Genomic DNA, 17,871 nt, shown 5'->3' with positions numbered 1-17,871 from the left:
AAAAAACTTACTAAAGACAGTAACCACTTCTAAATGCAAGGATGAGACATATTTCCAAAAAAGTATCAATATAGGTATTGTCATCAACCATATGTACCCTAAATGATGTATCATCAATCTTGTATCCTATATCCTAAACCCCATATTCTACTCCATATTACCTAAACACAATACAAGGGCTGGAGAGAGAGAGAGAGAGAGAGAGAGAGAGAGAGAGAGAGAGAGAGGTGTGATGGGGATAATGAACTATAGAGTATAGAGATCTAGAGCCTATGGAAATAAGGTTAAGAGAGGTAGAAAAATAGAAATGGGTGGGAAATGTGCGCGCGCGCGCGCGCGCGCGTGTGTGTGTGTGTGTGTGTGTGTGTGTGTGTGTGTGTGTGAGAGAGAGAGAGAGAGAGAGAGAGCGTGTTGATTGTTGAAATATGATTTGCCTAAATATTCGTATGATCTTTTAAAACCTAGATACTAGAGCATAACTCTTGCATATATGAAACCACTCTCAAATATCCTAACAACACATACATAAACATAAATTAAAGTATAAGTATGACTTCAATATTATATAAATCATGTAGAAGATTGAGCTTGACTTGAATTGCATTTAATCACAGTGGAAGAAACAAAGAGACAAAGATAAACAATCTTTCAATGTATAACATTGGCTAGTGCCAAATGCCTCGATAGGTACCAATTATAAATTCACATTTTTTGGGCCCCCCATCTTGGTGTACTTAATCTCCACTAATCTTAAATAGGATCAACATTTTGTATCGACAACTATTAATAGTAAGCTAGGTAGGGACATTTATTATAGTCTTCAGAACTATCATCTTCAAGATAAATAAACCACACAAACTATAGTGCATTATCCAACTTTAGGGAAGCATTATTACCTTAATCAATTGCATAGAAATAGCATGACCTTCCAATCCAATGATATCAGTATTCTCAATGTTTAGTATTGTCTAATTCAACCTCAACTTTATTATCTAGTCTAGTGTATAATAGTCAACCTAGTAAGAACATACAATAATTGTAAGGTCAATAATAACACATAATTAGTACATGATAATAAATAAACTATACACTATGATATTAAGGACATCAAGATACATTACATCAATCAATTTTAAAAAGATTTAATTAAAAATATAAATTGAACATTATGTTATATTTCAATGTAAAAACAAAATCACTTTATGTACACTTTCTTATAACCAATTTTAATAATTTAAAAAAAATTACCACATATTCAAATTTAAAACATAAATAGCTTTTTTTCTAAATTACTTTCAACCTTATGGACATTTCTGTGTCTCACTCCTTTGCTACTAACATAAATTATAAACATAAATTTATTCTTTCTATTTCATTATCAAAACTTGATCTTTTAAGCCAACTAATGCATTTAGTCATGTCTATTCATTTGTTACTAGAATAAATTCATTCTTAGTATTTCATTGTCAACTTGGTCCTTCCTCCAACCAAAAGCTCCATTCAATCACTGTTGATATTGTTTTGGCAGTGGTGTTCTCTTCTGTGTTAGCAGCTTGTATACTGCCGTCTAATGTATTTTCTAATCTTCCGTATTGATGTGAGAATTTTTTTCAGAAAAAGAGAAGAGCTTGATCTATTGAACAAGAAATTGGAATTTCTGACATTACCCTGAAATATCTTATTTAATTAAGAATACATAATTGACTAAAAATCCTCTCGCTTTGAGAAAGGCCCTGTTTCTTGTATAGGAACTGTTACCATATGCATAGGACATAGAGAATGTTACTCCATTAATTATGGTTTTGAAATCATAAAATAACATAGAAATTAGATGCAGATGCTCTTGTTACATTAGATTATTTATCATATCACTGCAAATAATTTAGCCCCCATTAATTCTCCTAATCTTCGAATACTCTGTTATGGCAGGTGGAATCACATGGGTATGCACAGTCGATTGCCTTGGTCATACCTCGATCAAAATACCAATCTCCTACCACCTGGGCAATGGACTGTAATCATAATGCAACCAGTAGAACACACAGATTAGCTTGGTTGTATTGACATCAGGAGCATTATTAATGGTGAAATATCTATAGAATCATGATTCTTGTAGTCAATTGCAAAATAATGTTTTGTTAGCAAAATTAGTAAGGGAATTAGCAAAGGAAAGAAGAAGAAAGCAAAAAAAATTGGGATAAAGTTGTGTGTATTTATTTTCATCGATGTTTTGAATCACATTTAGTAATTGATTATCATAAAACTGGACATGATTTGGTACATGATGAAAATAAGCACACAGTTTAACCTAAAAGAAATTACTTTCTAATTCATGGATTGTAGAAAATTGACCCGATCTAAAGTAGTGAATAAAAAAAGTTCATGATCAGAGAACTGACCTTGTTATTTAATCTTGGAGAGTCATCTCTGAGCCATGTTTCCTGCATCCCTGTCTGGCAATGCGCATAGCAAGAATTGATAAACATACTTCCAGTTGGTGAACTCTCAAATGATTTTAGTGCATAGAGCATTTCCAGTCTAAAATCTGCATTCATTGCAACATCAAGTCATTTAACAATAAAATATTTTATCAGTAGATATTAAATTTCTATGGTTTATGCTGATTTATTTGTATACTTTTTAGATTCAATTATGTTACATTCTTTTGTGTAATATTTTGGATCACACTTCATGATCTATCATTTTCTTCTTCAGCTCTCATTTTTCATTCAGTTGATTCTGGTTCTGTTGGAAGCTTGGTGTCTCTGTCCGTTCTAGGTGAAGATACTGCTCAGCATAGATCAATGGATTTGTGACATGTGCTTAACCGTCTCCCATGGATTCTTGTCTCTGGTTGTTGTGATGTTCATTGATAGCCCGAGCTTTTGGTGGAACAGCAGTGGTGATTCTAACAAGTGGCATCAGAGCATTAGATTACGGGTTAAAATCCCTCGGATCATGCTGAGAGGGATTGTTGGAAGGTTGGTGCCTCTGTCCCCTCTAAGTGAAGATACCATTCAACATAGACCAATCGAAAGACATGTGTAACAGCAGCAGTGATTCTAACAGGTCCATCAACTGAATCCACCCACTCAAGGTCTTGATCCCTGATCCCTCACAGAAGGAAGCTCAATCTGAAACTGGATATGGAAATGGTGATTCATAGCCTGTGCTTAGATTCGACCAAATAAAGGACCAAGTTGTATTCATGTCCATATCCTACTCTATGCCCTTAAGCTGCCTTGTGAGTGGAGTGAGTTCTTCCATTCTTTTAAAACATTTGTACAAAAATTTCATACGGTTGAATCCAAAAACAACACAACTAAATCCTTTTACTTTGAACCAATTACAAAATTACAATAAAGTAGACAGCAATATAACTTCTCTTTGTTTTCTTCTTTGCTTCTTATATAAGCTGCCTTATGAGTGAAGCGAGTTCTTCCATTCTTTCAAAAACATTTATATAAAAATTTCCATACAATGGAATCCAAAAACAGCACAACTAAATCCTTTTACTAATAGAGTAGACAGCAATATAATTTCTCTTTGTTTTTTTCTTTGCTTCTTATGTTGTAAATTATGTCATTCCCTCGTTGAAGGAGGGAAAATGGGGTGGATGAAGATTTTACATTTGTCAACAGACATACCGTGCATAGTTTGTAATTGTTGTGAATTGCATTTCTTTATATCTAGCTTGCAGTTGTGCCACGTTCCATGAGGATCTGCTACACCTGGTGCCACAATATTCTTAATCTAAAAGCCAAGCCACAAAAATGAAAACAGTTATTATAAACTTGTAGATGTATGTTTAAACATCAGTTGTGCAGGAAAAGAACCAACTTCTAGGCCAGAGGAAAAACATGAGCTACCTGCCATGAATCATACGCCGCATTTAATATAAAAAGAGGTGTTTTTATGTATGGTGTCAGATACTGTGGAAAGAAGCACTGCAATTTCATTCATTCCTTGGTCAGTATCAACGGACATTTTCAAAGAAAACAAACAATTTGCATAAAATTATGACTCTTTTAACATATTTTTGGGTACCTGAGCACCAAATTTTGAGGTACATGCAACTGGTAAACTCTTCAGTGATTGCTGCATTATAAAAGGGAAATCAATTAAGAATTGAAGATGAGAGCATTTCCAACAAATCCTTTGTTGGATTGTTCCCCGGACTAAAAATCATTAATTTAATAATTAGAGAAGTCTTGGCTTTCTTTTCATGCTTCTAAACTCTCATAGGTTTTGATAAAAAATACAAAGTAAAACTCACAACAAAGAAACCTGATTTGAGGAAAAATGTAGACATAGAGAAAACAACTTCAAGAGCATATTAAACAGATACCTGTAATGTCACCACGCCATTAAAGAAAGACCTTATATGGTCTGCACCAGAAACGTCCTTTCTGCTCCAAAAGCAAGACAAGCATATAAAGAAAAAATAATAATAATTTGTAGAATGCAATCCCAACTAATGACTACCCTCGAATAAGTTATGATAGGATGATAACAATTGAATGATGATAAATGCTTTTTGAAATAAATGAAATTTTGATCTATAACAATAGTCAGTTCTCTTTTCTCATTCAATAGCCTTTGACTGTCACTGCAAACCAGACAAAATAGGGCTTCAAGAACAGGACTGGTACAGATTATGTAGCTGAAAATATAGCATTATAAGGAAGTTTATGAGAAAATACACATCAATAAAAAATCCAGCATCTGCCAAGCACTTGACTTTAGTAGTCTTTGGCATAAGCGCCCGAAAATTATCACAATTAAGAATTGCAGTTAAACCCCCAGCAGAACATCCAGAAAAGAGAGCCTACGATCAAAATTTCATTAAATCAGTATAAAATTATTGTAGTTGCTGAATATGAGAGCAAAAATGAAACAATGTCACTCTATATCATGCGTTTCTACTCATATTATGCCTATATATGCTAAAACCCCTCTTCAATGAGGCTTCTTTTGTAAACTTTAACCCTATTTGCGGCTGAAATTCATAGTATCTGTTAAATAACCTATATAATTCCACATGTATAATCATAAGTATGGTTTAGAGAAAGAAAACCTGCTTAGCATTTATCATTCCTTTTGCCAGAAATTCTTCAACGACGGCTCGAAATATCCTGTGTCCTCTGAAGTACAATTTATCAACCTAGTACAATTTGAAGAAAAAATCTATTATGAATTAAGACAGAAAGAACAGGGTTTCTAGATACCTTCTTTCTTATTTGACAAATATTGAGTAGATTGTGTAGGAGTTTTTCATTAACGTTTTGGATCACTTTTTGATGATGGATCATAGAGTGTGATCTGAAAAGTTGAAAAAAAATTTCCTACACAATCTACCCAAAAATTTGTCAAATAATATCTATAAATTGTAAAAATCTGTTCTTTTTAACCTTTTTTCTGTCACTCACCGGATTTACTGCCTCCACATCTCCAGTAAATGAGGCTCCATCACAGTATCTAACTTTTATGCGGTTCCAGTTATAAAAATCTGTTGCACATACCATTTCAGTTAGTACAGAAATCGTCTGAAGAAAATCAGTAGATTCAAACTCCAAATCCAGAGATAATGAAATAAGATACTAAGTAGAGCATAGAAAATGTTATTTATCTCTATTCTACAAGCTTGAGTTGAGTAAAGCTCATTTTATCTATGAAGTGACAGGAATTGTTCAGTTGTATTTCTGGGCTGAGATTGTGTTCAAATTTTTAATCATCAACGTTTTGTATTATATTCTATGATCTATCATAAGAGTGTAAGAATGCAAAATGATGATGGATCATGAAATATGATCTGAAAGGTTGATGGTTAAAAATTTGCATACAATCTCAGCCCAGAAATACAACTGAACAATTCATAGATTGTGAAAATTTTCTATCTTCAAGTGACAAGCATGCATATTGATGTGAGAAGGCATATTAGGACAAAGAAAAGTAAAAGTTGTTTGTTGCAAGCACTTTCATTTCCTCAAACATGATAATATCAAAGGACATTATTAATTATAATTTGAAGATCTCTTTAAATTAATTGGAAAAAAAAGTGTTAACAAGAATCAAATTTTAAGAACAAGAAAATGGATAAATACTTGGCAAAAAATGTTAACAAGAATGAAATTTCAAGAACAAGAAAATGGATAAATACCTGGATTTCTTGCTTTATTGTTGCCTAGAAAGCCTGAGAATGTTACTGTCTTATCCATGTACTTGGATGAACCAAGGCGAGTCGTCTTCCGTGCGGAACATGTAGCAACATCGTTACACCACGCACCTCCCTGGGTTTTAGCAGATCAAATGAGTGGAACATCAATCTCATAAAATTATGAATTGTTTTCCCCTTTTCCAATTTTTGTTTTTACTTAAGTTAAAACTATAATGAGAATAATGCTGAAACACAGGGAATTTCAAATTTCATATCAGTGATTTAAGTAGAAGTTTGCCTCAAAGAAAATGATCCAGTTGTCTACTCCTGTTCCAGACCCCTTGTCAAAGTGGTAAGCTGGTGGGCTTCCATCAAGACAAACTGCATTCAACTTAAACATGTGATCCGATCAGCAATGTCTTTAGCTTGAAAGAATTATCTTAAAAATAAGCAAAAGTATTATCAGTAATGTTTTACATTTTTTAATCAATGTTTCAGATCCATCATCAGAATAAAGAAAGCTCAAGATTCTGATGATGGATCACAGAGGGTGATCTGAAATGCTAATTAAAAAATGTTACACAATCAACACCAAAAATATTACTAATAACTATTATGAATTGTGGAAAACCCCTATTTTTTAGGAAAAATATTTTTAAAATTTGAAGTACATGATGAAAAGCTAAAAGCAGGAGAATTAAGCCATGGTGTTAAAAGATGTTCATTAAAAGAAATCTTACTCTTTCTGTTCACTCTTTTGATAGCGGAGAACAGGGATATTAGCCAGGTTTTTCCCCATTTTGCATATAAAGTTACAGGACTGTAGTTTCTATGTGCAGTACTATATACAGATGACTCTAATCCATGATACATTGTTTGAAAGGAACAAAACTGTAAAATAAATTGATGTTGCACTAAAGTAGATTCATTATGCACAAAGGATAGATCAAGCCATATCAGGGGCAGTTAATTGCATTTAAAAACTAGATTGAATATGTTAAACAAGCAATCGTAGTAAAAAGTCACATACAATAAGTACGCAATTGGAATATAATTAAGAAATACGAAAGAGTACTTCAAATGAGTGCACTGGATCCTTCGGAGCCAATTTAGAGGAAGACATCAAGATGCCTTCAGTTATTTTACTAATATGGAAACATAAATATTATCAGATTTCTACAATTCATTTGACATGAAATTTTTTAATTCTAAATTCGACTGTGTGTTTCTCTTTAAGCATCAATATTTTGAAATATATTTTGTGATCTATAATCAGAATGAGAAGCAGATTTTATAAACAAACATACATTCCCCATTCTGTAATCTATCATCAGAATAAGAAAAAGATTTTATAAACAAACATCCATTCCCCTGAAAACAGGGAAACTTGCCCTCTAAATCCCAAAACCATTATACATTTTGTAAAGAAGAATCTGAAACAGAATGACATATATAGAGAAGAATAAGGACAAAACATGTGAGATTCTAACAGACTTAATGTGTGTATCTCAGATTAAGGCCGTTAACTGTATTACATTAAAATTGGTTTGAAGAGTTAACCTTCTTCAATCACATTAATTGCCTCTTATAACTGTCTAACCAAATCGAATTGTGGTAATCATGAGCTGATATCACAGAACAAAGCATATGGTTGTTCTGGGTTTGAGCTAGAGGACTTTTTAGGTGACCCCAAATTGCTAATTCTTAAGTCTGTTGGGGACAAAATGAAAGCATTTCAGAGCCATCTTCTCACTCAAAACACATTGCTCCACTTCAATTCTCTTCTCATTAGTTTTTGGACAAATCCCTATAAAATCAATTGTTGAGAGAGCAAAGACAACAAAAGCAACAGATCAAATAAGAACCTACAACACAATGGTAAATTATGAGCCTCTTATTTAGAAGGTCTTACGTTCAAATCTATTCGAACTTAACAAATAATAATAATTAACGTTGACTTCGACCTATTTAATCAAAAACAATAAATCCACACTTTACTCACCAGCTCCTTTGTCCACTGCACTCTCCATCAGAGTCAGACCCACATCAAAAGCATTCACTGTGACAACCGCCATGATGAGTACCATCACAATTACAGCTACACTTTCCATCAATCCTGCCATGCTTTTCTTCAACATTGTTCTCAATCTGACCCCAATCTAAAGATCTAGCTCCAGCCCCTGAACAGACTCAATTAGCACAAGAGTCAGTGGGCACCTTTAAACCAACGATAAATGATAGTGAGTAAGTTTTCACGATTCATAAGAATTTTTCAGTTCAGATTTCTGAAATCGATTGTGTAAAGATTTTTCATCAACATTTTAGATCACACTCTGTAATCCATCGTCAGAATGATTGAAGGAAAGAAAACAAAAGAAACAAGCCTTTAATGAAAAGATCTTTACACAGGCCCTTCCAGAAACATGAACTGAACAATCTCAAGTGGCCAAGTAACCAAAGAAACAGCAATAACAATCCAAAATACTGAATGAAGAATGCCAGAAGCAAACATTGTTCGCAATGGATTTGAAAACATGAATCCAAGGGAGCTTCATCGTGGAATAAATCTTACTTGAATAAAGGATGGAATGACAAGTGGTAGCTCAGTTGTTCATCTAGCAGCAAATGAGAGGTCCTGAGTTCGAGTCCCAACTGATCCAAATCGTCAGCAGCTCAACTAATCAGACCCAACAAGGCACAAATCTGTGAAGATGAGAGTGGGAATTTATCGGAAAGGGATGAGGTAATATAAATTTATCTTCACGTCCAATTCATGGCCTAAATCCAACACAATACAATTAATGAGCATCCAACTGTCTTATTCGTTCCCTTGGATTTCAGTAAGGAATCCACTATCCACAGTTTCTTTTAACTTTTGATGTGTCATACAACTACACAAATCTACCTAGAGCACTTTTAACAGTCAATTCAAGTTTCACCTCAGCCTTGCTGACCAAGATGGCTGTCGGTGAGGAACATATGCTGTTTGTCATTTGTCCGGAAGTCCCATCTCATCCACTTCTTTATGATGAGGATGTCTTTTAAATGCGTAAGCGATCACGTGAACTAATAAAGTATTGTAGTCAGACCTTTTCCTGAAGAAGTTGAAATTAACCAATCATTCACAGAACAAGAATTCAAGAGATTTGTAAAGGTTTTGACAAAAATGGGTAGTACCTAGGTGATTTTATAGTTGTTTTTGGATTATATTTCATAATCTTTTCGTAAGACCATTAAGGTTAAACAAAGTTTTAAAAAACTTGCTAAATCTTTTTGGAACTCATTAAGGCTGTCACCTAGGTACAAACTTCCATTGAGCTAATGATTTTGTAGGCCTTTGTGTCATTGGGACATTGAGTTTGCAAGTTTGAATGAGCCAAAGTGGGAATCATGATTATAACAAAATATTATTTGTAAGTGGTCTCTTTTCTTTTGAATCAGTTTGAAGGTTGTCAATAAATCTTTTGGTTTGTTGGTGAAGTTGAATGGTTTCAAATGAACCCACCAAGGAAAGGAAAGGTCGTTGAATGGTCCACATTACCAGGTATATGTTTTTGAGTCTACATATGGCGACAAGTATATGGAACTACCTCGTACTCCTTGGAAGAGGCATCTAATTGTGATACAACCAAGACATACATACCCTACCCATCAAGGAAAGGAAAGGAAAGATCATTTTATTGTCCACAGTACCAACCATATGTTTTTTGGTCTAAACATGGTGACAATAATATTGAACTACCTCATACTCCTTGCGAGAAGCACCTAACTGTTCTTAAACTAGGACATACATACACCACTCCCTCCTGAATATGAACTTGTTAACTCTGTTTCAAGATTACAAGTTCCCCATCAGGAGATAGAGTATGAAGTCTTGTTGAATACAAGGTTCTGACATCATAAAAGATGAGACTGGATTGCGGCCTAGACAAATTTGATAGAATGGATACTCCTCGATCCTTAGCTCTTGCCTCTTAGCCCAAAGGATTTTAGCCCATAAGTTTGTACTTCCATATCAGGTCGCTATATTACCTTTTGAAAGCTTTTGTAATCTACTGTAGTGGCAGCCTGCTTGCTTATACTGACATGCCACGCTGGCAATCTGAAACCTCCGTTAACAAAACATAAATCTCAAACTCGCGTTAATTTTCTAGAGTAATCAATATAAAATGTGAAAATATTATTAGTCGATCATTGCAATGTCACAGCTAACCCTTTTCTTGGAAAACAGCATTAAATAGTCGTACCTAAAGAAGACAAATGCATGAAGAATCAAAAGGTACTATAATTCACAAAGTTTGGGTCCCCCTAGTTCTCTTTTTCTCAATTATTACATATCAAATCACCGTCGTCCAGTTCATCTATAAATGATTGATCCAAGAATAACAATGTTATAGGCTATGTGGAAACTGATTTCAAGATAACAAAAGTTTAGGATCTAAGAATTTGAGATTGATTAACTCATAAATTTTAAGTATCAGTTTTTGAGATTGAGAGAAGGGAATATTTTATGTTCAAGACAATTGCACAAATTCTTTAGGTTCTTAGTTCAAGCAGTGTAATGGCTGATTTTTTTGCTACTGCTACTTGGTGTTTCAAAGATATGTAAATCTGAAATTATGTATATGTAGTGATACTTAGATAGGTCTTGTTTTTTTCTCTCTTTCCTTATTTGCATCTCCTTTTGGACTGCTTTTTTTTTTTTTATTGTATCAACATTGATCAATTAAAAAAACAAAAAAATTATAACTTTTAATAAACATAAGATGGGAATAAATCAAATGAGTAGATAATTAGTTTTGGTTTGGAATTTGGAGATAGATATTTATGTTTGATAATTAAAAAATATTATTATCTAATTTTGTTTTTTATCTAAATAAGTATAGTTGTGTCAAGAAGTCATTTGTCAAGGTTATGAAATTTTTGTGGATTAAATTTGGCAAGAATGTGGTCTTCAATCTACAAGCTATCATAAATCTAAGGTTGGTGTCTCATGGAATGGGGCTTCATGAAAAATAGAATTTTTAGGAATATTTTATACCTGGGAGTCTCATAAATCATGTGTACTTCACCTAAAAATATTTAAGAATAAAATTTTAGGAAGCTTCTCATGAAAATAATAACTTTTGTCTTCTCTATTTTGTGCACAAAAATAATTAAAAATAATAAATTTCTTCTAATAACAAAAATCTAAAATTGACAAGTAACAAAAAAATATTCCTAAGTAAGTGGGGCAATTTCTAGCCCTACCCTCTTTTCACTAGCTTGCTAAAAAGTATGCTCTCTATTTTTGAGGAGAAAATTTCAAATAATCTCGTAGCATAATAAAATTTTGTTAATGGGACCACCATCTTTGAAAAATAGAGCTTAAGCCAACCTCGTGGAACCAAACCTAATCTATTATAATTTTGTAAGGTGAAGCTTATTCACCTTGATTTTGATGTTCAACTATGTGTAAGGAGAAATTCATGTAATCAAACCCCAAACAATTAGATTAAAAACTCTTAAGGTTGATGGGTCCCATGGAAGGGAACTTCCCCAAAAATAGAGTTGGAGCGTTTGCTATTTTTTACTCATATTTTAAAGCTAGGGGACTTATGAATTATGTGGGCTATTTTACCTTAAATATTTAACCTCCAGAATTTAAGAAAGTTACTTTTGTCTTGTATATTTTGCACATAAAAAATAAGTTTACAAAAAAAACATTTTCTTTCTATTTTTTAATAAAGATTTGAAAATAAAATATTTTGACAACTAGTGACAAGCAATCCTAAGTTGGTGGGACAATTTCTAGTCTTGCCCCTTTTCCATCTGCTTGCTTAAAGGTAGGGACTTTTATTTTTAGGAGAAGATTTCAAATAATCCCATAACAAAATAAAATTGAGCTCATGGGACCACCACCCTATTCAAAAATAGAGTTTTAGCTCTACTAATGGGATCCGACCTAAGTGACATGACAAAAACAACAAGTTTTCAATTGGCATGTGACCTCAATATCGCGCACATGGATTTAAAAAATTGAAGAAATGTTTCACCCGCCTCCTCAAAATGCCTTCTCATCATCAAAGATTAAGATTGAGATCACATCAAATGTTTTCTACTCATGTGTTTGCATTGTTTTATATGTTTTTGCAATATTTTGTAAGTTTTTACATTGTTTTGTAGGTTTTTTCAATTTTTCTATAAATTTGTTTATTTATTTAGATTGCAATTGGTTTCTTATCAAGAAATGTGAATCATGAATCACCAGATCCCCAGCCAGATCAACAAAATCAAAACAAAAACCCTCCACAAGATCCAAATCAAAGCCCTCCACAAAATGAAAAGCAAAACCCTCCACAACAAGAGGAAGAAACTTTGCAACCTACACCAATTGGAAGACTCCTCCTAGCACCCAAGACAACATAATGAGTGAAATAGAGAGAGGAAAAAATGAATTAGAAGCACTCATTGGTAGGTTAAAAGCTTGTGGACAAACCAATCCGAAGAGAGCACAATTGGCATCCTCCCTCGAGTCCATTATGACCCATGTAGCTTTTGTTAGTAGTCAGTTGGATATTTGGTGTGTTAAGAAGGATGAACAAAGAAGATATTTTGAAAACAAATTATCATATCAAGATGTTAAAAAAAAGGAAATAGCAAAAGGTAGCATTCGTGCATTGTTTAAAAAGCCTAGAGAACAAGATACTATTAAGCATACAACAAAAAGGTTCCCCATCGATTGGTGCACACATAATGGTATTAGAAATAATTTTTGGGATAGATGGTGGATGGTCTTTGATGCCCCTCACTGCAATAATCATGAGGTTCCAATGTATTTCTTAAAGAAATTGTATTGTGAATTTGTCCTTGGGGAGATCCCCAAGTATTTTGATATATTAGAATCTTAGGGTAGAGGTGGGGGATCATCATTTGAGAGGCTGGGGGCATGTCATTACCCTAATGTAGTTAGGGCACCTATTGTTAAGCCTCATGTTGAGCATGTGATTATTCCTTCAGTTGTGAAGGAACATGTAGAGACCAGCACTCTAGGGACTATCAATGCTTTGACATACCAATCAATTAGTTGAGGAGGAGCCTTCTGTGCATTGTCGTCACATGTGCACATCATGTGGATCCTTATGCACATTTGGTTGTCATGTTGGAGATGGTATGGATAATGGGCTAGTCACTGATGAGTTCCTAAATAATACATTTGGCATTGACACATAGGTAAATTACAATTATAATAAACTAATTTGAACATACTTTGTATGTATAGTGAATGACTAATTAATTAGCATATATTAACATTATTCAAAATTCAGGGTAAGAGTGTTGCTGGCCCTAGTACAGATTCCCTAGCCCCATTTTTCATCTCGTTAATGAGTCGAAAGGTATGGATCAATTTAATCATTTAAATTAATACATATATTTATTAAGTAATCATATGAAGGATTGACAAAAAAAAATTATGCATGTGCATTAGTTCTCTACTGGACCATCGACATTCACAAGGGACTCTAGGCCTAGGCATGATATGAGCTTCATAGAGGTACATTTGTTTCATGTTAATTTAATTGATTTGATTATATTTTTTTCATGTTTCATGTTATATGTAAATTTTATTATATGACTCAGCTGTTGATGTCTAAGACTCCTCTTCATCTTCACCAATCCATCGATCATGAACTTGCTGCAGCAATGGCTAGTTCAGAGCCATTGACCAAGGTACGAAATAATTTTCTTGGTTTTAGTTTTAGTTTATAATAGTTAGTATCAAATTTTCTAATGTTATTTATAAGTGATTATATTGATTGAATTGTTGTAGGGCCGTATTACACCTAATTTTCCATGAGCCTTTAAGGTGGACGTGTAGAGTGACTATTTGATGGCAGTAAGAAAATAATTAATTTTGTGTGTACATATATCTGATTTCAATGTATAATAATTATTGATTCATATATAGTTTGTTTGTATCATCTCGAGTTAGAGAAAAGCCTGAACAAGAAGATGAGAAAGCATGTGAAGAAGACCCCATCATCCCCATTAACTCCCTCCACACAACGACCGAAGACCTCTTGGGATTTGTTTCCTTCCCCTCATGGGAAGGAGAAGATGTAGTTGATAGATACACATGTATATGCATTAGTGGACATATATGTTGGATTTTATGTCAGTGGACATATTTGATACACATTTGATGTATATATGACATTTTATATTTGATGTATGACATATATTTTATGCATGACATTATTAGACTTATGACATTATTGGTTAATATATGATATTTATGTTCATGTATGACATTATTGGTTATCATAATATATTATATGTTCATTCATGTATGAAATTATTGGTTATCATTATATATATCTTGTTTTTCTTGTTTATGTTTTAAATACATTTCATGTATTTCATTTTAATGTAAATTGCATCCAAAATGATGTAGAGTACTCACACCAAAAGTTAGTGGATTCCCAACAAGAACACTTTTAAGGAAAACTACCTTTCCCACCTTCCTAAGTATCTTCAAAGACTCTTTCACAAAACTACTTGATCACTTTCCCTATTCAAGACTCGGGAAGCAATAAGGGAACAATGAGCAAATTTGAGAAATAGATCATAATCAACTTCTTGCTTCAAACTAACATCTTAGACACTTCAAGGAACACCTAATAACTATCTCACAAACTTAAGTCTATCATCTTTTCCATCCTTCCAAGAGATTCTTCAACATCCTATGAGTGAAAGCAATCTTCCAACATCCTATGACTATATTTTCTTTGCAACAATATGTGATTTGCTAATTTTTGGATAACTCTTTGCAAAGGGAAGTGATTATGTTTCAAACCCATGCAATGGCTATTAAGACAACCAAGAAGATCCTTAATATCTTACACTAACTCCATTCAGTGATAGCATGTAGCTGAAGTTGTGTTTCATTTTGACAAAATACAAGTTTTCTGTTCCAAATAGGAACTAATGATATTTGACAATAACTTAATGATCATATATACAAGTTTAACATCAGAAGTGATTCCTTGCCATATAAAAAAAACTCAATAATCACCAACACATTATGCCTCCTCTAAATTCATAGAGGGTATTTTCATCATTTGACATCCATTCCAACTGATTATTAGTTGGTTTGATTGGTTACAAGGTCAATTTCAAGGTTTTCCAAAAAATTGCTAAATTACCAAAAAGTTGTCAATAACTTTTATTGCAAAATGCAATTTTTGCACTAACTCTTCCTAGAACTTAACCAAGTGGTTTTTGGTAACAAATAGGACCTATATAAGGTGTACTAACTCTAAAAATACTTTTTGAGTCAACTTATTAACAAAAACAACAGAAAAAGAAAAATCGTTAGGACTAAGGCAACTTGGGTTTATAGGTGACCTCAAGTTCCTTGACCTTACAAACAAGGATTACCTTATTACCATAAAAAAATAATATATTCAAAATGAGGTGTATGATCACCCCTGTACCTTCTATCATGAGTCTCCATCATTGGATACTATGACATATCCAGTTGCCATAGTCAAAGAATGTTGCCCTATGGCATTTAGTGACTCTTAGGGATGATTCAGTTTGGTGTGCTTGAGAATGTTTGAGTTCTCAATGGAATAGAAGGAGCTTGGGGCTAGTGTTTACCTAGCCACTTAGAGCTAACAAAACATACAATTTGATCCCATGATGAAAGGTGAGAGAGATTTGGCAGTTGGCAACTTTATGTTGGCCAACACTACAAGTTTTAGCATCACCGAAGATGGCATCGCAAAATCAAAATGGAATAAGATATCCAAAAAGTGAGAGAGGTTATTGTAGGTCTCTACAACACGGTCCTATAGCACCTAGAGTTACATCTATACCTTACACAAGCTCTAAGATATACCCCATCAAAGATCATTGTCCTGTGGCATTTGGTGACTCTTAGGGATGATTCAGTTTGGCATGCACCGGAATGTTTGAGCACTCAATGGGATGGGAGGAGCTTGGAGCTAGTGTTTACCTAGCCACCTAGATCTAAAAAAATAGACAACTTGACCCCACGATGAATGGTGAGACAGATTCAGTAATTGACAACTTTGTACTAGCCAACACTACAAGTTTTAGCATCACCCGAGATGGCATCACAAAATCAAAATGGAATAAGATCTGTAAAAAGTGAGAGATATTATTGTAGTTCTCCAAAACATTGTCCTATAACACCTAGAATCACATCCATACTTCGTACGAGCTCTGAGATATGCCCCGTCAAAGATCGTTGCCCTATAACATTTAGTGACTCTTAGAGATGATTTAATTTGGCATGCCCAAGAATTTTTGAGTGCCCAAAAGGATGGGAGAAGGTTAAGGCTAGTGTTTACCCAATCACTCAAAGCTAACAAAATAGATAGTTTGATCCCATGATGAAAGGTGAGAGAGATTTGGTAGTTGGAAACTTTGTACTAGCCAACACTACAAGTTTTAGCATCACTTGAGATGGCATCGCAAAATCAAAATAGAATAAGATCTCAAAAAAGTGAGAGAGGTTATTGTAGGTATCCATAACATGGTCCTACAGTACCCAAAATCAGATCCATACCTCACACAAACTCTAAGATATTCCCCATCAAAGATCATTTCCCTATGGAATTTAGTGACTCTTAGGGACATTTCAATTTGGAGTGCCCAAGAACGTTCAAGTGCTTAATGGGATAGGATGAGCTTGGGGCTAGGGCTTAGCCAACCACCTAGAACTACCAGAATAGATAGTTTGATCCATGACAAAAGGTGAGAGAGATTTGGTAGTTGGTAACTTTGTACTAGCCAACACTACAAGTTTTAGCATCACTCGAGATGGTGTCACAAAATCAAAATAGAATAAGATCTATAAAAAGATAGAGAGGTTATTGTAGGTCTTTGCAACATGATTTTATAGCACCTAGAATCGTATCCATACCTCGTAGGAGCTCTGAGATATGCCCCATCAAAGCTCTCTACACTATGGCATTTAGTGACTCTTAGGGATGTTTCGATTCAACATGCACGAGAACATTCAAGCACTCAACAAGATAGGATGAGCTTGGAGCTAGGGTTTATCCAGCCACCTGAAGCTAATAGAATGGATAGGTCGATCCCACAACAAACGGTGAGGGAGATTCGACAATTGACAACTTTGTACTGACCAACACTACAAGTTTCAGCATCACTTGAGATGGGGTTGCAAAATCAAAATGGAATAAGGTATCCAAAAAGTGAGAGAGTTTATTATAGGTCTTTGAAACATGGTCCTACAACACCTAGAATCACATCCATAACTTACACGAGCTTTGAGATATGCCCCACCAAAGATCATTACCTTATCATATTTAGTGACTCTTAGGGACATTTCATATTAGCATACCCAAGAATGTTTGAGTTCTCAATGAGATAAGACAAGCTTGGGAATGGGGTTTACTCAGCAACCCAGAGCTAACAAAATAGACAATTTGATCCCACGAAGAATGGTGAGGGAGATTCGATAGTTGGCAACTTTGTACTGGCCAACACTACAAGTTTTCATGTCACCTGAGATGGGGTCACAAAATCAAAATGGAATAAGATCTCCAAAAAGTGAGAGAAGTTATTGTAATTCTCTAAAATAAGGTCCTAAAGAACTTGGAATGACATCCATACCTTGCACGAGCTCTGAGATATGTCCCATCAAAGATCACTGCCCTATGGAATTTACTAACTCTTAG

The 17,871-nt window shown here is 34.1% G+C and overlaps 1 protein-coding gene across 2 annotated transcripts; it reads right to left on the bottom strand.

Moving 5' to 3' along the window:
* Positions 1 to 1,636: 1,636 nt before the first annotated feature.
* LOC149575698 (pectin acetylesterase 8-like) lies at positions 1,637 to 8,876 on the bottom strand. Of its 2 annotated transcripts, none has more exons than XM_089815467.1 (13): positions 8,730 to 8,876; positions 8,160 to 8,346; positions 6,456 to 6,538; positions 6,161 to 6,290; positions 5,430 to 5,509; positions 5,078 to 5,164; positions 4,704 to 4,828; positions 4,349 to 4,409; positions 4,048 to 4,098; positions 3,870 to 3,947; positions 3,648 to 3,753; positions 2,400 to 2,545; positions 1,637 to 2,012 (listed from the first exon to the last, which is right to left on the bottom strand). In XM_089815467.1, the coding sequence occupies exons 2-13, from the start codon at positions 8,293 to 8,295 to the stop codon at positions 1,902 to 1,904; spliced, it is 1,194 nt and encodes a 397-aa protein (XP_089671593.1). In that variant the 5' UTR covers positions 8,296 to 8,346; positions 8,730 to 8,876; the 3' UTR covers positions 1,637 to 1,901. The 2 variants fall into 2 exon arrangements, with proteins under 2 accessions (XP_089671593.1, XP_089671592.1); XM_089815466.1 differs by having other exon boundaries at positions 8,160 to 8,337.
* Between the last annotated feature and the right edge of the window lie 8,995 nt (positions 8,877 to 17,871).

The sequence above is a fragment of the Cupressus sempervirens genome, chromosome 2 (genome assembly GCF_028749045.1).
Source record: "Cupressus sempervirens isolate cs-2001-9-10 chromosome 2, ASM2874904v1, whole genome shotgun sequence".
Taxonomy (NCBI): domain Eukaryota; kingdom Viridiplantae; phylum Streptophyta; class Pinopsida; order Cupressales; family Cupressaceae; genus Cupressus; species Cupressus sempervirens.
This window is presented reverse-complemented; position numbering and strand designations above follow the sequence as displayed.

Bases quoted from the DNA above. Each gene is read 5' to 3' on its own strand.
- LOC149575698 (XM_089815467.1), bottom strand. From the start codon at position 8,295: ATGTTGAAGAAAAGCATGGCAGGATTGATGGAAAGTGTAGCTGTAATT. The intron at 5,510-6,160 runs GTATTTATCCAT...TATGTGCAACAG, and splicing joins CAATAAAGCAAGAAATCCAG to ATTTTTATAACTGGAACCGC. The intron at 3,754-3,869 runs GTAGCTCATGTT...CTTGGCTTTTAG, and splicing joins CGGCGTATGATTCATGGCAG to ATTAAGAATATTGTGGCACC.